General features: G+C 41.6%; 1 protein-coding gene across 9 annotated transcripts in view; it reads right to left on the bottom strand.

The window, feature by feature from the left end:
* The window catches only part of FOCAD (focadhesin), a 221207-nt gene that overhangs the window by 8365 nt on the left and 185725 nt on the right, over window positions 1–27117 (bottom strand). For 8 of the 9 annotated variants that reach the window (XM_030567746.1, XM_030567747.1, XM_030567745.1 and 5 more), the window contains 10 exons: window positions 21799–21946; window positions 17416–17535; window positions 13678–13800; window positions 10161–10238; window positions 9684–9755; window positions 9388–9490; window positions 7930–8010; window positions 6973–7101; window positions 3220–3335; window positions 422–682 (listed from right to left, as the gene is read on the bottom strand). In XM_030567746.1, the coding sequence (XP_030423606.1) occupies window positions 422–682; window positions 3220–3335; window positions 6973–7101; window positions 7930–8010; window positions 9388–9490; window positions 9684–9755; window positions 10161–10238; window positions 13678–13800; window positions 17416–17535; window positions 21799–21946 (1231 nt within the window). The remainder of the gene's footprint in view (window positions 1–421; window positions 683–3219; window positions 3336–6972; window positions 7102–7929; window positions 8011–9387; window positions 9491–9683; window positions 9756–10160; window positions 10239–13677; window positions 13801–17415; window positions 17536–21798; window positions 21947–27117) is intronic. The other variant, XM_030567748.1, reaches the window with a different exon arrangement.

Raw genomic sequence — 27117 nt, 5'->3', positions numbered from 1 at the left:
TGTGAGAAATTTTCTGTCTAAAATTATTCCCACCCCCCCGATTATTCTCTGCTTCCATTTCAACAATTATTTTACCTCAGTACAAATTCTTTATTTTTTTTAATTGCCTCATTATTTGCTAGGCAAAGTCCACTCCAGTCCACTACAATTTACCATATTCTAAAGAATAACTAAAGAATTTTCACCAGAATGGTATTAGATTATTTACCCAAAATTCCTGCATCAAATTTTAAATCCAATGGCTCAATACAGATTTCATGGGGGGGAAGGGGGAGTTTTTGCCAGCTGCGGAAAACTCAGGCAAACATCTTATAGTGGCTTTTTTATCCCTCCATCCAGCCTTGCTCCCTAAACCCTCCCTACCCTAAAAAACCAAACCCTTAAAATTCTGTACTAGAATGTGAATATTTACTTCTCTTACCTGAATCTCTTCTGGCAAAAGCTCAAATATTTTCTCTGCAGCCTGGCACAGAAGATTCCAGCAGTATTGGGCAGGGTTTGGAAGTTTCATAGCCTGGCTGAGTCCCTGTAAGATACTCTGGCAAAGCTCAGGATTTTTTGGGTGCTTCTTTGTTTCAAAATGCTGTACTAAAAACACTTCCATAAAAGTCTGCAGTTTGTCTTCTGCAACATGTTTCATCCATAGGGGCAAAGAAGTAAAAAGATATTTCCTGGTTTTCATCTGAAGGGCAAATACAAGGCATTACTGGACATTGGTTGTGCTCAAAGTCTTTGCTCCTAACTTAGATAATTAATACTATTATCTCAGTATTCCTAATGTGCTTCCTTTTACTAAGCATAGGGAATACTACTAATATCGACGTAACATTAACTAGTTACAGTAACTCCTCGCTTAACGTTGTAGTTACGTTCCTGAAAAATGCTACTTTAAGCAGAACGATGTTAAGCGAATCCAATTTCCCCATAAGAATTAATGTAGATAAAGGGGGTTAGGTTCCAGGGAATTTTTTTTCACCAGACAAAAGATTATATTTTATATATATACAAAACACACACACACACACACACACAGTATAAGTTTTAAACAAACAATTTAGTACTGTACACAGCGATGATGACTGTGAAGCTTGGTTGAGGTGGTGAAGTCAGAGGGTGGGCTATTTCCCAGGGAATGCCTTTGCTGCTAAATGATGAACTAGCTTTTGGCTGAGCCCTCAAGGGTTAACCCATTGTTGTTAATGTAGCCTCACACACTTTACAAGGCAGATGAATGGAGGGAGGGGAGACAGCATGACTAACAGAGACAGACCCACACACCCTGTGTGAGAGAGATGCACACTGCACCTTTCAGTAGGCTAACCCCACTCTAAGTACATTGCCTTTTTAAATAGATCAGCAAGTTGAGATAGCTCCCAGGAAGCTCCCTCCGTCCTGAGCCCTGTCATGTGGTCCCTCCTCACACATCGAGATGGGGTAAGTGCGGTGCAGGAGCAGGGGGGAGGGAGACACCCTGACATTAGCCCTCTCCCCTCGCACAGCAAACAGGAGGCTCCCGAGAACAGCTCCAAGGCAGAGGGCAGGAGCAGCACAAAGCACTGGGGGGAGGGACAGCTGAATTGCTGGCAAATTATAGCCTGCTGGCCAGCTGCCACACAGGGAACTTAGGGGAGCAGGGAGCTGATAGCGGGGCTGCTGGTCCACCCTGGTTCCAAGCCTCCACCAGACAGCTCCAAGCAGCTGCTCTTTCTGCAAGCAGTGGACAAATCAGGTGGTTGCCATACAATGTTATAAGGGAGCATTGCACAACTTTAAACAAGCATGTTCTCTAATTGATCAGCAACGTAACACCAAAACAATGTTAACCGGGATGACTTTAAGTGAGGATTTACTACATTGGAGGCAAAATTGGAAAGTTTTAAATGGTTCTAGAGTACAGTACACAGAACTTAATCTTCCCATATGATTTATAGCAGAAAGTAGAAGATATTTACCAGTGACTCAGTTTCTCTCTTCTTCTATGCTAAAAAATTTGGACTCCACCTTCTCTTAGTTTTAAAATGAAACCTCCATCGTCCCTCAGCTATAGACAAAGCGTAAATTTTTCAGAAGTGCTGAAGTCCCTGGGACTTGAAGCACTTTGGAATTTTTTTCATCCCAAATAACTTTAGATGCTTCTCTCACTTCTTTAATATTGTTATTATTTATTATTTGTATTACCATATGCCTAGGAACACTAGCTGAAGCAGTAATTTAATCACTTGTGATCTGTTAAGTTTTCCTCAGGTTCTCTCACATACTGAGGATTGTGTTTTATCAGTCAGAGTACAACTGTGGCCTTCCAGCAGAACTCTTGGCCCATTCTACACAAAATGCACAACCCAGTACAATTCTTTGGCAGAGAGGTGCAGAAGCAGTGTACTCCAAACCTCTTCAAGATTGCTTCTTAATTTTCAGAATGATGCTAAACTCTCCACTTTCTGGAGCTGAATGCACTGCCCTTGTGGCCTGCAGATTCTGTTGAGAAATGAAAGGCTCAAACTCAAGTCTTCTCCTTACTGGTGACAAACACCTAAACCAAATCCCAGAACTTTTAACATCTTTACCAACTCTAGCGGATTACCAGTTCACTAAACCATGGAGAACTGGAGGATCATAGACTAAAACTAGCAGGATTTTCTTCTAATTTTCTTCTAATGATTCTGAGCCAGCTTCTCAGCTGATGTAGATCAGCACAGCTCCATCAGAACTACATTCTTCACCCTAGCTAAGGCTGATATGGAATTTTGCAGGATTTCTAAAGGACTAATTTCATGCATTGCCGGGGGCCTTGTAGAGCCCATGCTGAATTTCCACAACTTGATTCCCACTTTTCATCTGAGGATATCACCAATTTTGATGCTAACCCAGATTACCCTTTCAACTGTATAAGGATTAATTTAGAGGAACAGAGGGAAGGAAAGCAAGATGAATAACTGACATAGATAGGTGATGGAAGGTCTCAAGTCTGCCTTGAGTTTGAAGTCTCTGGTATAAGTAATTTCAGAGAGCCATTAAAAGCCATCTGCTGATGTAACAAAACTTTTAGAAACTTCTGCACAAATGTCACTTTTTGTTTGGATGAAATGCAGGGCTGGAATAGTAAGCATGTACATGCGCAGGATTAAGATGTGCTGTCCTGTGTAAGGAAACTTGTACACAGAAAAGAGGACACAGAGGATTCATAAGCCTTCTGGAGCTTAATGCTGATATCATACATACGCTAAGACTGTAAACTAGAGGTGGTACGACCCACATCCCCAGGAGCATTGCAGCATTCTGAGATGACTGAGCCTGGGTCACTGCAAGTTCAATACACAGTTGCTGAATCTCTTCACCTAAAGGGGAAGAAAGTGAACAGTTTACAATGCAATTATTTTAATTTTCAATTTGTTCTTAGCCCATAATGCAGAAAAAATAAAAACAAAGGTAAATGTTTTTATTCTAGCAGAAATATGTTGGGTTTCTTGTGACACCACTGATAACATTTAGAGCAGACCTCTCTTTCTATTTATGTAACTTCTTTATTACCCTTGGATGTGTCCAGAATCCAAGCATGTGGCATTCACTCAAATTTAATTGAGAAGAAAAGCATTAAAATGTGATCGTGGGGGATAAAAAAAACCACAATGTTCTTTGCTAAATGGAGAGAATAATCAAACTATTAAAGAACCCCTTGAAGGGGAACTAAGGATTGATATTCCTTTTTGCTAAGCTCAGCCTGTTCTGCTCCATTTACATTCAACATGCTGTGCACCAGTGTAAATGTCAACTTTGCAGAACTACAGGTGAATCATTGTTATTGCTGTTGGAGCATGGGCACAGACATTCTTCTGGTCTGGGTGTAGGGGATCTTTCTAAAGAACAGAGTTCTTACAGTAGTTATTGAATTCCTAATTAGTGGGTCCTGTTTAGGCTCCCCAAAAATCCAAAATTGTCTGTCCCTTGATAAAGATAACTAACCATAAAAATCTGAAAAAAGTTTGCTTTGCACAATGGAATGGCTTTCATAACTGTTCATTCTATTGTAGCTGCACATGAAGGACAGGGATTTCAAATTTAATACTGACATTTAAAGTTAGACTCATAGATTTAAGGTCAAAAGGGAACATTGTGATCATCTAGTCTGACCTCCTGCACATTGCAGAACAGAGAATCTCACCCGCCCACTCCTGAAATAGACCTCTAACCTCTCACTGAATTACTCAAGTCCTCAAATCATGCTTTTAATACTTTAAGTTACAGAGAATTCACCATTTATGATAGTTTAAATCTGAAAGGGACTTGTGCCCCATGCTGCAGAGGAAGACGAAACCCCCCCACAGGGTCTCTGCCCATCTGACCCAGGGAAAAATTCCTTCCTGATCCCAAATATGGCGATCAGTTAGATCCTGAGTATATGGGCAAGACCCACCAGGCAGATACCTGGGAAAGAATTCTCTATAGTAACTCTGAGCCCTCCCCATCTAGTGTCACATCTCCAGTCGTTGGGAATTTTTGCTACTGGCAGTCGCTGATGGGCCACATGTCATTGTAGGCAGTTCCATCATAACATCCCCTCCATAAACTTATCAAGCTTAGTCTTAATTCAACTTTGCTTTATATACATTTCCAGAATACTTGAAAGTGGAACCATTTGTTATTAATCTTATGTATTTGGGCCAATATTTTCAAAAATGGAAGCCTAAAGTTGACTGCAACGGATGCTGTTAAGTAGTTTTACTTCTGAAATAAGGTTATTCACTTCAATGTCTAAATATGGATTTAGGAGCCTAACATTATGCTTGTGATTTTGAGACTCTTGACGTAGAAATTTAGCCTTTTTCTTTAGCATATTGTTTGGTACTCAATCCAGATTGCTACAAAACTGTTTGTCATTTCTAAGCATTCACCAAATAGTCTGGATTAATAATTTACATACTATAGATTGTTTTCAAACTGTTCACCCAAGCTATTTGTTATTCAGTAGTTGTGAGGTATGCCAATCCTAAATCACATAGTATTGTTTCTGCTCCACAAATGCAGCACTGAACTTTTTAAAACAGGAGAATAATCTGCTTTTGTTATCAGTTTATAGATGAATAAATCATTCATGTTAGAATGTGTGAAACTTTCAAGATTCATAACCATATTCACAAACACGCATCTGTCATCCAAATATTCATGAATAACTATTATTATGACGAGACTCAATATGTGTCACAAAAATATTCATGATCATGTTTCTTGAAAATTACTTCAGGGTTTCACATTTCCAGTTCGGATGTCAGGCTAAAATACAATTGCTCTGCTTTCTGCTTCTGTAGCCCAACATCAGCACTGCTCATGAACCACCTACTCATACAAAGGGGGTATCTATTAATTTCTTTATGCATATATTTAACTTGCATAATATTACCCAGGTACAATGAGAAGAGTTTACCTGTCAAAGATCAAGCAGTCTCAAATGCCATCTAAATTCAATTAAAATGAAGGAACTAAACAGATGCACTGTTTCTTCTGGAACTTCTAAGGTTTATAATAACACAATTTTTCCAGTGTGCTAAAGAATTTTCCACATTCAAAGCACCATTCAGATACTGAGAGCAATATGGACAATTTGGTTCAATATGAGAAATGCTCATGCAAATTTCTCTATATATAACTTAAGAGAATTCATTGAAAGAACACAACATCAGGCAAAAGTATCAGCAAAACCTGCTATGAATTGCCAGATCTTTCTACATCTGGCAAGGGCTTTGTTTTCCACAATGACAGTTTCATAATTTCCAGAACTTCGGATTTAAGAGCATCTTGTAAATAAATAAAATGACTAACAGCAAGAAATAAGTTTCAGTGGTAGCCGTGTTAGTCTGCATCAGCCAAAAAAAAAAAAAAACAAAAACCCCAAGGAGTCCTTGTGGCACCTTAGAGACTAACAAATTTATTTGGGCACAAGCTTTCGTGGGCTAGAACCCACTTCATCAGATGTATGAAGTAAAAAATACAGGATCAGGTATAAATACATGAAAGGATGGGGGTGCTTTACCAAGTGTTAGGTCAGTCTAACGAGATTAATTGATTTATCTTGTTAGACTGACCTAACACGTGGTAAAGCACCCCCATCCTTTCATGTATTTATACCTGATCCTGTATTTTTTACTTCATACATCTGATGAAGTGGGTTCTAGCCCACGAAAGCTCATGCCCAAATAAATTTGTTAGTCTCTAGCAAGAAATAAGAGCAGCCTCCCTATTACTGAGGCCTACAATCTAAATCCAAGAGCAAAAGCATGGCTCAGCTGTAGGGGAATTACCACTGCATGAAGCAAGAGACACAAAATTCAACAGAACCAAATGACAATGGAATGGAGAACTCAGCACCACAGATATTTTTGAGTGAAATAGTCAAATACTCATTAGACATTTATAGCCATGCTTCAGAGAAGGAGCTGATCTAAGTCGGGTATGAGAAAACATTTCTTGCCACAGGAAAACACTGAGAAATAAGGTATATTGCAGAGGAAAGGGGTATCCTTTCCTCTGACACATCTGGCATTTCTGTTAGAGATAGTATATCAGACTCACCACACAACTGGTATGCTGTAGAGATTGGAACAAATCAAAATTTCTGATGTGAGCCCTTCTCCCTTTCCATGGACACTGACAAAGTTTAGATCCAGGTCCCAATGTTGCAGTAGGTTCCTATTACTAAAATGGGCCAAATCCCAAATCTGATCCAGACACTTCTGAATTCTGGGGAATTTCAGATCTAGATCTGAACTTTGTGGCTCTGACTTTTCTCTAATTTGTACTAGTATTGGAATTCCAATGTCCCCATGGGAATGTTTGCAGACATAAGCTCAGAAACACAAATATCATACTTCAGGGTATGTTAAATGCTCTAGACTCTTTAAAGAACTCTGGACAGTATGATCTTTTGAACACAAGTCACATGAAAATGATCTAAAGGACTCATAAAATCATTAAACTTACCAAAGTTTAGTCTCATCAAGGGAGAAAGAACTGAAGCCCAGTTCACAGGTGGATACTGGTAGCTTTCTCCAACTAAAGCTATAGGTGCCAAAGCTACTTTCACCAAGTGAGGGGGAATGGATTCAGGGCCTGCAACAGAACAACCAATTATCTGAATTTCATGATGAGCAAATTGGGTAAAATAACCAAAACAAGGAATATAAAAACATAAGACATGAATTTATAATATTACATACTGGACTGAAAAACAATTTGTAATGAAAGACAAAGACATTATAAAAGCACTTAAAAATATTCTGCCATTTGTATTGCCTGCAATTGGCTGAATATGTTGCAAACTTTTTAGAATGCAGTTGTTGGATTATACAAAGAATGGTCTGCTAAAGAAGTGTTCTTCTGTCTCTGCTGAAGGGGAGCTAGTGTAAAATTAATTTTAGAAATTAAAATAAATAAAAATAAATTAAAATAATGTGTACTTCTACAGCAACTCCCATCAAAGACTCTCAAAGCACTTTACACACATTAATAAATTAAGCCTTACACTGCTTCTCTGAGGTGAGTAATTATTGTCTTCGTTTTACAGGCAGGGAAACTGATGCAGAGAGTTTGCATGATTTATCCATATTCACACAGGAAGGTGTGGGTTGTTTTTTTAAACATCAAGATAGCTAACTCAATATAAAGTCCGACTGGAGTAAAGGCACAGGGAGCTGAGAGCTGGCCTCAACTAGCTATGCTGTAGTAAAAATTACCTGGGTTGTATCTCTGCTCTGATTTTCTACACAAATTTAACAAGATTCCAACACAGTTTATATTAAAATATTTTTCACTGAAATTTCTATTTTTAATATAATTCATTAGTGATTTTTTATAGTTATACATGTAAAAACATAAGTCAAATCACATTTTACAGAAGCAGCACATTATCACATCTTTATGGAATTTGCTCCAACTCACCTTTCTTTCCTCCTTCAATGGCAAAGTCAATAGCTGCCCTGATAAAGCTGTTTTCAGGCAAGTAGCTGAAGTCTGGAGGAACTGTGAAGACAAAAAATATGAAATAAGCCAGCAACTTGGCAGGACAAATAATAATTTCCAACTACCCTATACATTCAAAGGCAAAATGAGGTATTTATGAACTGATCTCCGGTTAACAGACTGATACTGACTATTTCTATTAGATCAAAAGACTGATGCAGATGTTACCACTGGCTTCCCCCTAATCCATCTTTCTTTCCATGTGAATTTAGTGCTGATGAAAGGTGCTGGACTGTCAGCAACGAAGAACGGATTCATTCATTTGTCCACTAAAAAGCTATTGTGGTATACAAATTTCTCCCCACACCTCAGTTTATATGCCGCTATCCTAACCTGTGGGGAACACTGCTAAGGATAATAGCACAGGTTACATTCCATACCCACTAAGTCCTTGGCCTCTCTGCCAAGACTGCCGCCAAGAGGATTGAGGATTGTTTTTGTGGTGTTGACATGTGTTCCTCCTTGATGATACTGACCATTCACAACTTGAGTCAGGTTGAAACTAGTGGCCTATACTTAGCTCCCTCTGTTGAATTATATTTCCCACCAATCATCTTGCCCTGCAATCATTTACCTGGTGGATTACTGGTGCAGTTATAGTTGGTCACTCCATACCATGAGGTGAAATTCACACCTGCACTGAGGGCCAGTGAACAGTCTATGCACCACTTAAATCCCACTTAAGCACTCTTGTAGGCTTAAGTGGGACATAAGTGATGCATCGCCCTCACGCTGACCCTCTGCACAGAGATGACTTTCACCCTTTGTAAATAGCTTACTGGACTGCTTAAGATGACAGATTAGTTGTGACTTTTAGCTAATCAGAGAATAGCTCACCCTCAGGAGTACAGCTATGAAAAATTAATCTCATTTATTTTCCTTTCTTCATATTGGTTGGATTTTAAATGTTTAAAATATTTAAGGGAAAAAGATGCAGAAATAAGAAGTCAGCAAATCTGGAAATCCAATTAGCTCTCAGAGCACAGTATAAATATTTCATTTACAAAACACAGATCAAGGTCCTCCTGCACAAATCTAATTTTAAAACAATTATGAATTCTTCTATGTTGTAAATTTAAAACTAGAGAATACAGATTGGATTGGAACAGTTTAGCTTGTGAGCTCTTAGATTCTGATTCTGCAAGCAGAAACATGTGAATAGACCCTTGCAATCAACACCACAGACTTTAATGGAACTATGCACAGATACAAGGATCTGACTGCATGTTACAACTTGCAGGTTCGGTGCCCTTGGATTAGGAGCTTTTAGAGCCAAAGATTGTCTTTTCATTTTACATGGGTGCAGTGTTCTAGCATAAGAGCCTCCCTCTAAAGCCTGTCACGTATTCTTAAACAACAACAATGAAAGCATCTTACCGGACGTTCTGTTTTGGGCTGAGGACAAACTGGATTGATGAAGGTGTCCTAAAAGCCAAACTGCATTTGTCTGAAGACCAATCACCCCAGAAAAACTGACTATCTGTGAAGGCAATTATTGGACATGAATTTATAGGCTAGTCTCATTAATGATGGTCTCTTCATTCTGTGCTGCGACAGCACGTGGGACACAAAAAAAATTGTACTTTTTTTTAAATTAAATCTGGATCCTCCACACAAGGTACTGTAGTACAGTGCACATCACACATTATTGGAGACAGACATGATCCTCTCACCTGAGTCAGGGTTCTGATGATTTCATTAAGTTTATTTTGAAACTGGGAGGACTGGATAGCCTCAGATTTCAGCTGCCAGGAAAAAAAACAAAAACAAAAGGATGTGAACATCTGAAGGAAAAGCAAAACAATGAAATGCATAACTGGTGGTGGAGGAACCGGTTTAGCTCTCATACACAACAAATATTGTTGAAAGCAACCTAAGGACCAATTTTTCTTTTCAAAGATATTATTCTGACAGAGGAAATACATTTTTGTACAATTAATTCAAAACTCTGCAGCAAACTGAATGTTTTGCTATTAAATAAGCATAGTTATTTAATTATTCAATATATTAACCACCACTTCCCCCCCCGCCAAAATCCATTGTGGTGTTACAGGTGCTCATGGAGATGTGATTCCATTCGGGTTTCCAGCCTGAATCTTTAACTTTGTTTCTAAAGGAAACACAGGTATCATACGCTTATATCTTTTTACCTGTATCATGGATGCTTCAGAACCCACCAACGCAACCAGCCCATTGACAGCAGCCAGACGCTGCATTGTGGGAGACCCCTATAAATCCAAGCAAAATCAACACATGACAAAGGGGTAGAAGGCGGCATAACACTGAACAGCAAAGGCATTTTCCTCCAAGAAAAGATGTTCTTTTTAATTCTGAACAATACAGACATACCTCTCCCCCAACAAACTCATATGCTGGCCTCAGAGTGTGAGACCCAACTATGTTACCAAGGCTCTGAAATAAACAGCATTTCAGGAACTTGCTCCTTTTCCCAAACTCAAATAATAGTATATTTCTCATTGACATAGCACCTCAGTACGGTATGTTCCAGTGTAACATCTTTGAAGTGCATCATCCATAAGAACATGCTGAGATGATCTAGTCTTTATACAGACTGTCAAAATTTTGTGTTATTAATATTTACCTTCAAATCCCATCTTGGAGATTCATTTAGGATCTGCTTTTAAAACTACATTTCATATGTAATTTTTTGGTACAACGGGATAAATCATTACTATGGAATTGTAAGCATAATAAATGAATACATTTCACTCAATTCTCTATTCAGTTATGATGACTGTGATTAATGTTGCCTTCAGTAGGCCTTAAATTGTTCAACTCCACCTACTACACTAAATGCAATCTGAGCATCACCGTGTAGCTTCTGTATGCACTGGGCATACAGATGGCAATTACAGGCTGATAAAAGTAGAGCTAGAGCCATTTATTACTTAATGAAATACACACTTAGGGTAAACTTACAGTGAACAGCAAAACACAAATTTCATTTTGCCAGTCTAATTTTTGTTAAGTACCACCATACTTCATAAGTAATCTCAATGTTAGTGTGACTACTCATGGACTAAGATACTACTCACAGTGAGTAAAGAATGCAGTTGAGCTCTCACAGATTATCTGGAAACTTCTTGGTAGAGAGCTGTCTTACATTACGTTGTTGCTTATAAAACAACAATGGTTAATAACCTTTCTGTAACCATGGTTCTTCAAGATGTGTTGCTCATGTCCATACCACATTAGGTATGCGCACGCTGTGTGCACAGTTGCTGGAGATTTTTCCCTCAGTGGTATTCATCGGGCTGGCTCTAGCACCCTCTGGTGCACCTGTATAAGGAGCTCAGCCAGTTCCACATCCTCTGAGTTACTTCTTGCGAGCTAACTCTGACAGAGGGGCAGGAGGGTAGGTCGTGGAATGGACATGAGCAACATATCTCGAAGAACAACAATTACAGAAAAGTTAGTAACCATTTTTTCTTCTTTGAATGCTTGCTCATATCCATTCCACGTTAGGTGCCTTCCAAGCGATAGCTTAGGAGATGGGCTAAGAATTCATGGACATGCAGATTGCAACATTGCTCAACCAAACCCAGCATCATCATTAGCCTGCTGGGTGACGGCGTTATAGGATGAAAAAGTATGCACCGACGACCAGGTTGTGACATTCCAGGAAAGGTATGACAAGAGCATGATATCAGTGGCTCAAAAGGAGGGCCTGAGAGTCTTGATAGGACCAGGTTTAGGTCCAATGGAGGAATGGGTTCACGAATTTGCAGGCATAGTCTCTCTAAGCCCTTGAAGAAGCAAATGGACATTTTGTGAGAAAAAAACGACCTACCATCTACCAGAGGGTGGAAGGCTGAGATGGCTGCTAGGTGTACCTTAAATCGATGAAATGGCTAGGCCCGGCTGTTTCTGAAGAAGCAGATCCTCCAGCACAGACTGGAGAGGTGATACAGCAGGTCAGACACCTCACTGAGAGGACCACATGGAGAAACACTTCCATTTGGCAGGGTAAGTGGCTCCCGTAATGGTCACATACTCCCTTCTGCTCCCCAGCAATGACACCACCCACTCTTGTACTGCTGGCAAAAGCAGTACCGATAGCTAAGGCTAAGATTTTGTTATGGTTATTTTTAGTAAAAGTCATAGACGGGTCATGGGCAATAAACAAAAATTCATGGAAGCCATGAACTGTCTATGACTTTTGCTGCTGCAGCTCCATGGTTTCCCTCACCACCGTGGTGGCTGGGAGCTGTGGGGTTCCTCCTCTGTCCACAGCGTCTGGGAGCTGCAGGGTGACCATATTTCCCAAAGAGAAAATGGAATACCTGAGCCGCTCACCAAAGCCCCCCAAGCAAGGCTGTTGCCTATCACTGGAACACTGAGAAGGGCCCCCTCAGGAGTCTGCCACCTGTCCCTGGAACTTGCAGGGAGCCCCCGTCTCTTCTTGCTGCTGTCACCTGTTTCTGGAACCCTGTCAGGGCCCCACTGGCTGTCAGCTCCTGCAGCTCTGGGGCTGAAGCAGAGAATGTCAGGGCGATCTCTGAAAGTCACTCGTGACTTCCATGACCTCTGTGACATAAACGTAGCCTTATCGATAGAGCCAGCTGGTCCCTGGCCACAATGAATACCTCCAGAATAGACAGTACCATGATCCCACTGGTGCCGTATTGCCCCTCGATGCTGAGGGACTGTCTGGGACTGGACTCAATGTAGCCTGCATATGAGGCCAATTCATGGTCCCACCCTCAGAGCAGGGGCAGAGGAGTCGCCTCACTCAGACCACACACCACTGTGCTCCCATACTTGGCTCTCTTCAGAGTCCCCTCTTGGACAGCTGAATCTTATGTTTTTTCTTTGGCACAGGTGAAGGAGAATGGTGCCAAGAGACTCACGCGGTGGGAGGAGCACTCCACACCAACGCTGAAGTATTGGGTGGGACCTTCTTGGCTCCAGTAAGAGACTAAGTGCAGTCTCCATCAGGAGGGAGTTCAAACTGTTCTTCTTTGTATGGGGCTTGAAATCCTGACAGATCTGGCTATGGTCCCTGATGAGTCTCTCCCATGCACTTCAGACAACTGGAGTGCGGGTCACTCACAGTCATGGGTTGGCTGCAGGAGGCACAGGGCTTTGAACCTGGGGACCGAGGCATGCCCCAGCACCGGATGAAACTCCACTAACAGAGTGAGAAGCACCAACTAAACATATACAACTAATCTACAGCAGTCTAAACTGAGAAAATAAAAAACTGGGATAGAGAAAAAAGGGAAAAGGACTAAACTAAGAGCACTGAGAAAGAGTTTGTCAAAGCAGGAAGAGCTGTTCCAGTGACCGTCACAGGCGGTAAGAGGGATCTGAAAGGGTGTGGAGCCAGCAGGCTGGCTATACTGGCGCATGAGCACACAAAACCATAGGGCACTAGAGCTGGCCCAATGGATACCACTGTGTGAAAAATCTCCAGTGACTCTGCACACAGCGCGCACACCTACCGTGGAATGGACATGAGCAAGCATGAAAAGAAGAAAATATTGGTTTTTCTTTAAACAGACTGCAGAGAGTCTTGCTTCTAAATGTGAATCTATTCACCTGCTCAAATAATTCAAACTATTCTTAACTATCTTCTTCTCCTTAATTAAATAAGCTCAGTAGTAATTTATTTTTTTTAAAAGGAGAGACAGACAGCTCCTCTACCTCTGCAAGAACAATTTTCATCCAGGCAGGAAGCAGTCTGTTACTCAAGTCTTCTGCTTTCCCATGTCCACAGACTGCCAAACCATGAACTATGCTACCCAATGCCAAAGCAAAACCGGATGTCTGCAGGAAACACAAGATGTCAAAAACACAGTTTACAAAACAGCTTTCACAAAAGCCCATGTATTCCTTTTTCAAAAGAAAAACATCCTGCATTTTCCAGGTGCAATACTTCCCACTGATATGTTCAATAACACAAGCTACATCATCATTCAAAATACCAGGTGCTTTTAAAATGAACAGCTGACTGAAACAAAGAGACAAAACTATAGGTATCAATTTCAGGAAATCGAATTATATGAAGCATCCAGTTCTACGATGTTGAGCCCTGTCATGTTGTAACGTACTGGTTTGATGTGTGTCTATGTATACTGTGGCAGGGTGAACACCCGCTCCAGCCCTGAAGACGCTGGAAAAGCCCTGCAGAGGGCTGGGGCTTGGGGGAGGGAGCAAAACCCCAGCTGACTGGCAGAAATGGCTGCAACAGGGGCCAAGCCCCAAACTGAGCAACTAGGCCTTATAAGGTAGCCAGGGTAGCCAGAAGCTAAGCAGTCTCACTCTGACTGGAGAGAGAGACAGGCCTGGCTGCTGGGGAACTCACCTGGGGACCTAGAGTGAGGCAGGGCTGGGGAAAGGCCTTGGGGGCTGGGAGGCCCTGGGCCAGCAACTCCCCAGGATGCAGGGTCTGGTTATAGGCCCAAATAGGTATTGGGGTTGCAGAGGGGCAGCTTGAGGGTGGGTAAAGGCAGCCAGTCCAAGCTCCTTGATGCCTGTAATGATTGGCTGACAGACTGTAGTTCACCCAAGGGTGCAGGGGCTAGATGGTGACTGGCAGTTGACATAACTGAGGCGACGTGGGGATAGGGGCTGGGAGTTCCCCTGGGTGGGGAGACCCAGAGAGAAGGGGGTAGTGCCGGTGGGGAGGGGCAGCACCCAAGACAAGGGCACCAGGGTCCAGGAGGGACACAGGGTCAACGACAGGCTGGACACCTGGCCTGCCAAGGGCGCTTCTGGCTGGAAAATGAGTTAATTCCTGAGGACAACCAGCAAGAGGCACAGCAGGGGTGAGTCTGCACCCTTACATATACATGTCAGGGAATTATGTTGCCCTCTAATGACTGGCTTGAAAAAAGGATAGAAGCTGCTACTGCTATCAGTCAATGGACTTCTTTAGGTCAAGTGATAGATGTTTTTTGAGAGCTGAAGAACAAGTGTTGTAGTTCAGAGAGATATTTAGGCCACCATTAGCAAAAGCTTAAGCACCTGCTTAAATCAATGGCATTATGCATGTACTTAAAGTTAAGCATGTGCTTAAGTATATGCATTATTTGCAACACACATATTTTTAACTATGCCAGGCAACATCAAGGCCTCCTCTGCCTTAACCTGGTGATGAGGAAGGAACTAGTGAAATACAAATCAGTTAATAATGCAACTATTAGGACATCAGCAGCTGTACAGACATTCATCATGATCACAGTGGATTCTCACTGCAAGTTTCTACTCCTTGATTCTGTGGGACAAGGTCTCTGCTTTAGGGCAAGGAATTCTCAACCTTCTTCAGTATGGATCACATTTTAATATCAACATTGTCTCCTTGACCAAATCCTCTCCCATTCACAAAATACCTAACTTCACAATTACACAACACCCTTGTTGCAACTTCAGCAATTGCTTATGTGGAACAGTGATATTATGAAATAATGTAACATATTTTTAGCTTCTTTAATGTGATTTAGCAGCTGGAAAAAAGAAGGAACTAGTATCATATGATCAGCTAGCTGTCTGCAGACCACCAGCAAGTGCCTCAGGGACCAAGGTGCAGAAGCCTCTCTTTTAGAGGATGGCTTTCTGATGTGAAGAAAAAGGATTACAAAAGTAAATGTTGATTTGCCTCCCATTTCCAGATAAATTTACTCGTCTGCTGAATATTGTGAAGATTGGTTTTGATTGTGAACAGTCCTGCCAGCATTTCCTCTCGGTGACAGCACTTCTTCTCTTTTCCCATTGGTAGAGACTGGCTAGATGAGGAGGAAGAAGCAGTGCTGAAACAAGACTGCTGGAGCAAAGCAAGTCAAACCGTGACAGAAGGGCAGTCAAGGGATGCTGAAGTAACAAAATGGTGCTGTTTTGGTCATCTGTTAGATGGAGATCCTAGAATGGGGGGTCTCAAACTTCATTGCACTGCAACTCTCTTCTGACAACAAAGATTACTACAGGACTCCAGGAAGGGGGACCAAAGCCTGAGCCCACCCAAGCCCCTCCAGCCCAGGATGTGGATGGGGGTAAAGCCAAAGCCCCATCTCCCCAGGCCGGGAGGCCAAAGCCGAAGCCCAAGGGCCCTGCTGCCCAGGGCTGAAGCACTCGGGCTTGGGCTTGGGCTTTGGCCCCGGGCCCCAGCAAGTCTAAGCCAGTCCTGGCAACCCCATTAAAACAGGGTCGTGAGCCACTTTGTGGTCCCGACCCACAGTTTGAGAACCGCTGTCGTAGAACAGTGACTGTGTGGAAAGGGACACCCTAGAGGAAGTTGTGGTTGAGACACCAAGCTATTAGGGTTGTGTTTGTGATCTGCTGTATGGCGTCCACAGAAAGAGTAAAAATTCAGTTGCCTATAATTAAGGCTAAGATTTTATCATGGATATTTTTTAATAAAAGTCATGGATAGGTCACGGGCAATAAAAAAAATCAAGAAAAAAAGCCCTGTCCTGTCATCACTTTTACTAAAAATATCCATGATAAAATGGGAAGGGACAGGGCAGTTCCAGGGGACTCTGAGTTCCAGGGTCTCCCTGCCATCAGTAGCAGAGGGAGCTGCATGGTCCCCCTGTCCCCTTCCCAGTGGCAGGGAGCACTTCAAGGGTCCCCCTGCCCCCCGATGACAGCAAGGAAGCACTGTGGGGGTCCCCCGTCCCCCTCCAGCGGCAGCAAGGGAGCACTGCAGAAGTCCCTCTGCCCCCTTGCGACAGCAAGGGAGCCGTGGGGCTCCCCCTGTCCTCCTGCGGCAGCGGGGAGCTGCTGGAGGTCCCCCAGCCCCAACGCAGCAGCCGGGAAGCTGCCAGGGATTCCCTGGCTGCTGCGGCTGGCAGGGAGCTTCAGGGTACCCCCAGCACCAGTGGCGGCTGGGAGTTGTTGGGTATCTCTACTGCCCATGGTGGCTGAGAGCTTGTAGGCCTACTGCTTCAGGCGGCAAGAGGTACGTTACAGCTCCCTGACGCTGCAGGAAGTAACGGGACCCTGCAGCTCCCAGTCCCTGGGTCTGAAGTCACAGATTCTGTGACTTCCTCGGCCTCCATGACAAAACTATTGCCTTACCTATAATTCAAGAGAGCCTATTTCCCCAGGAAGAGAGTGTCTCAAGAACAGAATTAGGAAGAAGATATTAATTAGGAGGTTCAAGGTGCTGAGACACCCTGAAATGAAAATGTAAGCTTTTCCCTTAAACATCGTCAGCATATATAAATTCAGTTTTTGTCTCATCCTTTGGTAATGAACAGTTACAGGGAATATACAGAATAAACAGATGGCCTTCACGGTACCCTCCTCAAATCACACTCTTTCAAACAAATATCCAAGAAGGATCAAGGAATTTCCATCTTATATTGACATGAGTACAGCGTTAAAGATACACAGGAAAAGACAAATATAATGAAAGAAAGGGGTCCAAATTGTGGATATAACCTGCTGATTATTTTCGGCTAACGTCCGCAACTTGTTCATGATCTCTTCAGCCTCCACTGCCTCTATGATTTTCATGCTGAAAGCAGAGACGCAGGAACAGGCAATGGAGTAGGCAAGGATCTGAATAAAGGGAAAGGGGAAAAATACAGGTAAAAAAACCAGACAGGTTAACACTTCCCCAGGTGGGAACACATAGGAAACAGCTTTTATTGAATACTGTAGACATACACCAGGGCACCTTGTTACTCCACCCCACTCCAGATAATAAGTAACCCACCCCAAATGTATTTAAGGGTATCTAATTCTAGAAAACAAGTGAAATAAAATATGGATACAGTCATTCAGTGTAGGAATAAGTTCATTGTACAATAACCAGACCAATACAAGCTTTCCACATGGTTTTCAATGCTGCTGCATGCTACATGTCAGAATTGTGATAACACTCTAATTTACAATATCTGGCCATTACAAACAAACAATCAAACATCAGAATTACACTACTGACTAACTCAGGGCTTGTCTACATCACAAAGTTGCAGCGCTGGTGAGGGGGTTACAGCGCTGCAACTTAGGAGGTGTACACATCTGCAGGGCATCACCAGCGCTGCAACTCCCTTTTTGCAGCGCTGGCCGTACTCCCGTTTTGTCTTGGGTGTAGAGGATCCAGCGCTGGTGATCCAGCGCTGGTAATCAAGTATAGACACTTACCAGCGCTTTTCTTGACCTCCGTGGAATAAGCAGGTATCCCAGCATACCTGAGGAAGCCTCTGGTAATCAAGCTGGTCTCCTTCCCCGGTTTGCTCTCGCGTTCCCTGAACCCCGAGCAAGCAGGTCTCCTTCCCTGCGGTTTGCAGGGTGGTTCGGGGAACGCGAGAGCAAACCGCGGCGAAGCTGGTCTCCTTCCCCGGCTTGCTCTCGCGTTCCCCGAACAAGCAGGTCTCCTTCCCTGCGGTTTGCAGGGGGGTTCGGGGAACGCGAGAGCAAACTGCGGCGAAGCTGGTCTCCTTTCCCGGTTTGCTCTCTCGTTCCCCGAACCCCCGAGCAAGCAGGTCTCCTTCCCTGCGGTTTGCAGGGGGGTTCGGGGAACGCGAGAGCAAACCGCGGCGAAGCTGGTCTCCTTCCCTGGCTTGCTCTCGCGTTCCCCGAGCAAGCAGGTCTCCTTCCCTGCGGTTTGCAGGGGGGTTCGGGGAACGCGAGAGCAAACCGCGGCGAAGCTGGTCTCCTTTCCCGGTTTGCTCTCTCGTTCCCCGAACCCCCGAGCAAGCAGGTCTCCTTCCCTGCGGTTTGCAGGGGGGTTCGGGGAACGCGAGAGCAAACCGCGGCGAAGCTGGTCTCCTTCCCCGGTTTGCTCTCGCGTTCCCCGAACCCCCCTTGAAGCCGCCCAACAGCGGTGTAGTATGGCCACATCTAACACCACTTGCAGCGCTGGTTGCTGTAAGTGTGGCCACTCTGCAGCGCTGGCCCTATACAGCTGTACTAATACAGCTGTAACAACCAGCGCTGCAAAATTTTAGATGTAGACATACCCTGATATTCCAAACCTAAGGAAATCCAACGTTAAGAGCTATACATATGCCCTCAACCCAAACTTTTGTGCCCAGGTACTACAGATAGTAAGAGACGTACCTAGTATTTTGAAATGTTTATGAATACCTATATCTAAACCAAAGTAGTAAATTTCTGCCTTAACTCTGGTCTCCTTTGCCTTTGTATATTTTATTCAACTCAGTGTTAGCACAATGCTAGTATTTGTTATTTATTTGGAGACAGTGTTGTGACATTTTAAGATAATACTAAATTCTTCATTGTAGTGAACAGAAACTTTACATAAGATTATAAGAGATGAGTTTATAAGGACCATTTCATATTCCAGGTGTCCAGAAAAAAGTTTACAAAGCAAAGCACTTGATACTGACAGTACAGTGCCTGTGTAGGCCAAGGCAGCAGCCATTATGCACTCAACAACAGTGCTCACAGCTCTTCAATACTAGAAACTGCTGAGGAGGAAATCTGGTCAGGACACCCAGATTCTCTCTCACTCTTCCTGAAAAGTACTATAAGATCTTTACTTTTCTCTTGACAACCACAAGGCAGGTAAAAGACCTTTGATTTAGGATCTCATCCAAATGACGGATAATGATATGTACCAGGGATGTTATAAATACTGTGTATTGGAACTTATACTATAACTGTAAAAGTATCTCCTGGGTGAGCAGTTCTCAACTAGGAGCCTGGGGCCCCCTGGGGGGCCACAAGCAGGTTTCGGGAGTCCATCAAGCAGGGTTGCCATTAGACTTGCTAGAACTCAGGGTGGAAAGTTGAAGTCCCACTAGGTATGGCAGAACCCCAGGACCCCGAGCCCCACCACCTGGAACTGAAACCAAAGTCTGAGCAACTTAGCTTTGCGAGGGCCCCTGTAGTGTGGGGCTATGGGCAACTGCTCTGTTTGCTATTCCCTAATGCCTGCCCTGGTTTTTAATTTACTGGATATGCAGGAAAAACAGTTGAGGGCCAGGAACCCAGGGGGGTCAGGAAGTTTTTATAGCATGTTTGGGGGGCCTCAGAAAGTAAAATGTTAAGAACCCCTGTCCCAAGCAATGCAGGATGCTGATGGCTTATGTATTTAAAAACACGCAGTGCTGTTCTGGCACAATTATAATTATGGTAAAGAAGGATTTTTTAGAATTATAAGCCTTATTTTCAGCTGTTTTTCGTTTCCTTGAAAGATTTGTCCTCTGGGCTGACATTTTTCGTGCTTAAGTCCAAAACTATATGCTTAAAAATATGTTTGGTAAAATTTTGTTTAACCTTCCACACACGGTCACATTTTTCAGTATGTATAATCAGAAGATCACATAATAAAACAAAATACTTTGAGGTTATACCACAATGTGCTGTGATCCCGTTAGCTCTCATATGCATCAAAGTTGGACCAGCTCATTACTTGGATGGGAGACCTCCAAAGAACACACTAGTGCAACAGGAAACAATATTGATGAGTCAGGGATTAACCCTGTATGGTGCAGGTGTGGAATGTTGAACATATTGGACAGGAATAAGAAAGGGAGTGCAGAAGCCTTCCTCACAAATACAAATGGTAAGCTACGGTCATGGTAATAACTTCTGGTCATTAAAGATTCCATGGCTTTGTTTTTTTTGTAAGTGTAGTCATGTCCCAGTATCCCAGGCAAACTGTAACTGGCGTAATTACATACCTTCTCCCTAAATTCCCTATGGAGTTTCAAATTGAAAAGAAGTATGCTTTACTTCTTATTTCAAAGTTTTTTGTAATGTTAAACAGCTGCTGCATTTCACTCCAGCAGTTGCTGCATTGAAGCCTGTGTAAAGTTTGTACATCAGTTAAGGTTCTGTAAAGCACTCTATAATCAATGGGGATGATAAATTATTTTATAGCTATAAAACACTTTATTGCATAATCTAAGAATTACACAAGGATAATATACAACATATATTGACTGCAAGCAAAACCTAAACTATATAAAAATATACCTTTATTTAAAAAAAAGAAAAGAAAGTTTTAGTGCTGTACAAAAAGAGTAGAACTTTGTACCGATAGTTTATAAATCCCTTGGAAAAATAGGGGATTATGTAACACAACTATTCAGCATGCAATGGGTTTAAGTGTGACAGGAACAGGCTTTTTTTTAAATATAAGCACATGCTCTAATTTGCGCTCTCTCTTAGTCTCCATTACAGTTTCCCCAGTGTTGTCAGCCTCACTAGTCAAGTTAAATTTCAACCTGAATTGCTAACCCTTTGGGGCGGGGATGACGTCTCATTTTCTGTTAGTGTCATGCATTTTGGCACTATATAAATAATGTCATGCTTAAACCCCACTCATCTGAGTTTTAAAACACTTGAAAACTGTTATAATGGGAAATGCTGATAAACCCACATCCACAGTAGCATTTCTTAGCGCTACAATCACAGGAGCAAGCAAAAGGAACTTTCAAAGAAAGGGGCAGAGACCACTTTAAAGGAAGGGTTATTGTTTATCAGTAACTTGCTTTCTGGGAGACTACCCCTTGCAGCAAGGATTCTACCTAACAAGAGACGAAGTTTCTATCTAAAAAGAGTTTGATGTATTATTTCTTAGTGCCTGTGCTGTATTAAATAAAAAAACTTAGAATATCAAATAAGCTTTGTTTGATACATATAAAGCTAGAATGTTATGATAAAAGAAAAACTATAAGTCAAAGATTCATGCATGAAAGGAAGATACCTTGGAATTGTGTATCATCAGTCTGATAGTTATAGTATGTATGGCACTGTCTTCAGTAAAAATCGATTTTATGGGGGAGGGGACGAAGAAAAACTGGAGGGGGATAGAAAGTTATAATAAAAAAAAGAAGAGAGTCTTACCTCCTGGAACATTCTGCTTTGCTCTTCACTGTCATCCAGGTAGTTACAGAGTTTCCTCAGGGAGGCAGAGACATGAACCCGTGATTCTGTTTGGCTGCTGTGACTCATAAATGAAAGAACAAGTCCTACACCCAAGATACATCCAGTGCTTAAAAGGAAGAGAAAATATAAAATGGTTAGGAAGAGTTAAGGAAGCCTAGACTCCTTTTGGATCTATTTTTCAATACTACTCAGGATACTGAGCTGTAGAAACTCAATTTGAACCTATATGGCATTTCAACTGCATAGATACTACTAATGTGACTGACCTAGTCTTCTTAAAGGACAGCTCTTTCTCTCTCTTCCTCACAGACACACATACACAGAGATAAGAGTTCATTGCCTCAAGAGATGAAGCACTCCCAGCCCGTATGCATGATATACTATACTGATGTCACTAGCAATATCAGCTGTTAAAATTAACAGTCAATGTAGTGTGAAACAAGGAGGGCAGGAGTTCTGAGGACTCTTGTTAAAATTTGGGATATCTTGTTAAAATTAATGCCACTAGCACTCAAACTAAATAAAAATAACTTCAAGAAATACTTTTGCTTTATCTTTGAATATTTAACACTTTCCAACAGCAACTGGCAGTGGCTACAAGTATTGGAGACATTTTTTTCCCAGTCTCTATCTATGCCTCAGAGGACAATGAAGATAACCCTCAGCAACAGATACTCCTAAATATCACTGGGATATATGAACTATAGAACATTTGGAAAATTAAACATTTAGAATTATCACACGTTATCATATATAAATGTTATATTATAATTTATTCATAAAATATGCAAAAATTTGAGCCAAAGTTTGGCTAAAAGAAAAAAGTGTTTGATATGGTTAGATTTCCAATCACAACAATTTCCAGTGTAACAATGCTTTAAAAAATAATTTTCATTTCATAAGGGAGTGTAGGAGGAATAAACTTTTGTGAGGAAAACAGTGAATTTATTAGTGATCATTCTTACTTTCTCTTTTTAAATTGTGTCTATACAGCTATTAAAAACATACCAGTGAAAGTGCTACAGCATGCTCTATGGGCTCTTACTGTAATATTTCTGACATAATGGCAATAACACTATCTTCTCTTCTCAGTGGAATAATTCTGTCTGTTACAGCTGTCCCACTGCTGCATTCCTTTTTCCCCTCTCCTTTCTGTTTGTCCTGTGTGGCCGCCCCTCCCTGCCATTGTGCTACCTAAAGTCATAGCCCTATTCATAGGAATGGCTTGTACAGACTAACTGGAGCCATTGCTCTGCCTAGGGAGCGGGCTTCTTGCTTCTTTGTTCAGCTCCTTTGTTCAGACCCAGCTCGGTGTGGGGGGTGCTGCCCAGAAATGCAAGACCTGAAGTGGCCAACTAATTAAGCATATGAGTCATACCTGTGGCTCAGAACATGCCCAGGCATGTCTATGCTTACCTGCAGCCTTTCCCTGCCTTCTCTCCTCCCCTGTATCAAGAGGAGCCAATCAAAAGTACTGGTGGGAAACTGCCTGAGTTTGCCTTTAAAGCTGGACATTTTCTGATCAGACCTTGGAGAAGATCCTTGCTTTGCCACCTGGTTTGATCAGCTAGGGGTCTTCAGGGCGCCCTCTCCCCGCTCTCGTTTGTTTTTAAACTCCCCTCCCACGAACAACGATTTTGTGCCTGGAGATCTCCTGATTATTGTCAGCGAATCAGGTCCTCTCTCCATCCTCCAATGCTACTGCTGTTCCTGCCTCTGTGCTTGCTGCTGTCCTGGGGATTGGTAAGAACTCCCTCTTGCAGACTCCCCCTGTCCTAGCTGTGGCCTTGTTTCCCCAGCAGACAGACCCCAGCTAACTCCTTGGTCTGTATCTGTAATCTGTTTCTTGCTCCGCAGCGCCTTTGCTACTAAAAATAAGCCCCTGCCGCTGCTAAGCTGTGCCTTCCTGGACTGTATCCTGGGCTGCCGGCTTGCAGCTGCCCCACTGCTGCAGCCAACCCCCCCCGGGGGCTGTACCCTGGGCACACACCACTCTGCCCTCTAGAACTGTTCCCCCTCCCGATCAAAGAATCGGCATAGTGTAAGGTGCACCTATTAGAATCAGGTTCTTAGTCTAGATAAATTGTAATTTCATTTTGCATAGCTGTGGTTAAGTTAGGTTTAAATAATTGTTTGTATTGTGCTCTGTAAGTTAGGTTTAAAAAAGAATTGTTGCATTGTGTTCTGTTACTTGCTAATTTGTGTAATCTTGGTTAAGTTAGATCATAAATAATATTTTGCTCTGTTCTGTATAATTGTGGTTAAGTCTGTCTTCCCGCTGCCCTAACCCCCCCGCCCAAGCTTGCCCGTGTCTCCCCCCGAGCTCCCCAGTCACTCATTGCAGTCTCTCTGCTGTTTAAAATTGCAGCCTGTCTGCTCTCTGTCTCCCTGAGTTTAAATCTCCCTCAGCAGCGCCTCTGCCTTTGGTCTCTACTCCACCATGTGCTCCTCTTCCCCCATCCCCCAACCTCATTCCTCTACCACTGCCTTTCTCTCTCTCTCTCTCTTTTAATCCCTTCCCCCACGTGTTCACCCCACTCCTACTGCTGCCAAACCTCAATTGTATTACTGAAGTCTAGCATAAAACCCCATTGGTTACCCTTTTCTCTCTGACACACCTCACATTTTACATTTACACCACTGTGACACATTTTTACCTAGAGTTGTTGGTTATTTAACACATTTTACCCATAACTGTTAGTTGGTTATATGCTGCTGTGACACATCCTTTACATAGAAATTGTTAGCTACCTGTTACATTTATACTTCAGTGTTAACTGGTTACCAGCTGTATTGTACCCCACTGTATTGTACCCCACTATTGAAACCCCCTATACTATTTACTAAAAGAAACCCCTCCCCAATTGTCTACCTTAACAAACCCCACACTCCTCACTATTGAATTTTCCCTGTTTTTGCATTTTCTTAATAAAGTTTATTTTGCACCCCACCAGTGCAGTAGTTGTCCCCCAAGATCCCCTACCTGCTGGCAAGGTCAAATTCAACCATATATAATACTGTAGAGTATACTACACCACAAAGTGCTTCACAAATAATTAATACGAAAGTAAAAGTTAAAAGGGCTGATATTATGTATAAAGGCTAAATTCTGAAATCACCGATGTTAATGGGAATTTTTGCCATTGACTACAGTGGGACCAGTAATCTATAAGAAGGTTTAATGATCGAGTTCCCTGTTGAAAATGTTTGAAACTTACTTTGTACTGCTGTCAATCAGTTATTTGATATTAAGCATTTTGCAGAGGCAAATCAATTTATTGTCCACAAATGTTAGATGATTATTTGAATGGAGGCCATTTAATGCCTTGAAAATTTCAGATGTATCAGGCTCATAATTGCACATATACTGAACACATAAACAACAACATTCATTTTTGCCAAAAATCATACTTTTTTGTCCTATCATGTTTGTTCTTCAAGTAGTTGTAGTCCAGTTCTGCTATACCATAGATCAATATAGTAACCAAACATTTGAAAGGCTATATAAAAATATACCCTAAAGAAGGAAAATATGTATTTAGTAAGCCACAAATACTACCACTTATTACTGACTTATCTTGGCATTCTTCAACATTTGGAGCATACATAAACCATAGAGAGGTCACAGTCAACCCCATTTTCAACACACAGTTTTTCTTAGGTTAAAAAGAAAAAAATTTCCAAGTCAATACGTAATAAAAGAAGTATGTAGTTAAATATATCCACTATCTGCATATTGAATTGTAACAACTGGGTGAAATTGAATGCTCTCTTTGGATTGGTTCTTTTCACATTGCTTTCTCTGTGATCCTTGTAGAATTGAGTGTGTTTAGACAGATAATATATTCAATATAAACTAGCTCAATAACATTAAAAGAAATTATATAACGATGAATGCAAATGCATAGTGAACCTTCTATGTGTCAATAATGTTGAGAGAGAGAGAGAAATATTTATAAATTTTATTATGTAATTTCCACAACAAAGAAACCTAACGACTCTACTGGTGACTTAATTGTTGAATTATTTGTCAAAATCCCCCATTTAATATATATTTACAATTACACATATACTCAACAGTAATGTGTGTGAATACAGGTTTCTAAACAATATATATTTAATTCTTTATCTTAAGGTTTTATACCACCACCCATCACTGTAGCACCTGAGCACCTTCCATGTAAAATCAAAAGCAATAACAAAGTCCCCAGATGACTGCCTGGAGTCTCTGATATGTCTCCTTTTTTGGGGGGGTAAACTTTTTGGTTTTCTAAAATGTTATTAGGGTTTTTTCCTCCTTAAGGTTGATTTGCTTCAGGGTAGGATTTTTTTTATGTTTAGTTGGTTACTGGAGGGTTTTTGGGCAAGAGGGAGTGTCAATACTGTGTCATTTTTATGGTGGCCTATTGGAAGAGAAAGATTTTGTAATATTTTAAGTATTTTTCTGTAACTTACATAGACTTGGCAGCTCTGTAATAGTACACAATTGTAAACAATCATTTGTTGATTTAGTTGAACAGATGTTTTACAATATTCATGTAATCTTGTTGCTTATTATAATATTTATTGCTTATTTGAAATAGCTCTCTATCTTTGTTTTTCCCCTTAAAATACTAAAGAATTAGTATATTAACAAAAATGCAAAAGAGAATTATTCTAATTAAACAACTGAGCAACCACAGCACTAGTATGAACAATACTATTATCAATATAGACAGTCAATGGTTCAGTCAAAAGTGTACAGTGTTATGTGAACTCCAATGTGTGCAGTAACACACTGCACTACATTCTTCTATTAAATAGACACACAAGGAAAAAAGCTGTAATGCTCTTTGATACATAGAACATCTCACTGCATCTTCTAAATGGTGCATATCATGTATTAGAAAGCAGTACTGAACCACTAGTTTGCAAAAAAAAAAAAAAGTATACAAACCAAAACATCTACTGTACAACAGTGAAAAAATATGGTAGTAAGTGATGTCTTTTCCACTAGATGGCAGCAAGATACAAGACATATCCTCTCCAACCAAATAGCAGCTCCAAGCAGCCAGAGATCTCTTAATAAAAGCTGCACATCTTTTAAATCAGGACAAGCATGATGAATTTGCTCTTGGTGACTTATATCACCAGAAGAAGCTCTCCCAGAAACATATTAAATTGAAGCAACTTTATTCCAACCACATTTAGAGGAAAAAATATTCTGGGTGTAAAAATGAACCTTTTTCTTATTTATGTAACATATTATATCTTTTTGCAGACAGTTTGTAGCATATT

The sequence above is a fragment of the Gopherus evgoodei genome, chromosome 6 (genome assembly GCF_007399415.2).
Source record: "Gopherus evgoodei ecotype Sinaloan lineage chromosome 6, rGopEvg1_v1.p, whole genome shotgun sequence".
Lineage (NCBI taxonomy): Eukaryota > Metazoa > Chordata > Testudines > Testudinidae > Gopherus > Gopherus evgoodei.
The sequence above is the reverse complement of the archived record's forward strand: the minus strand, read 5'-3'. Positions and strand labels throughout refer to the sequence as shown.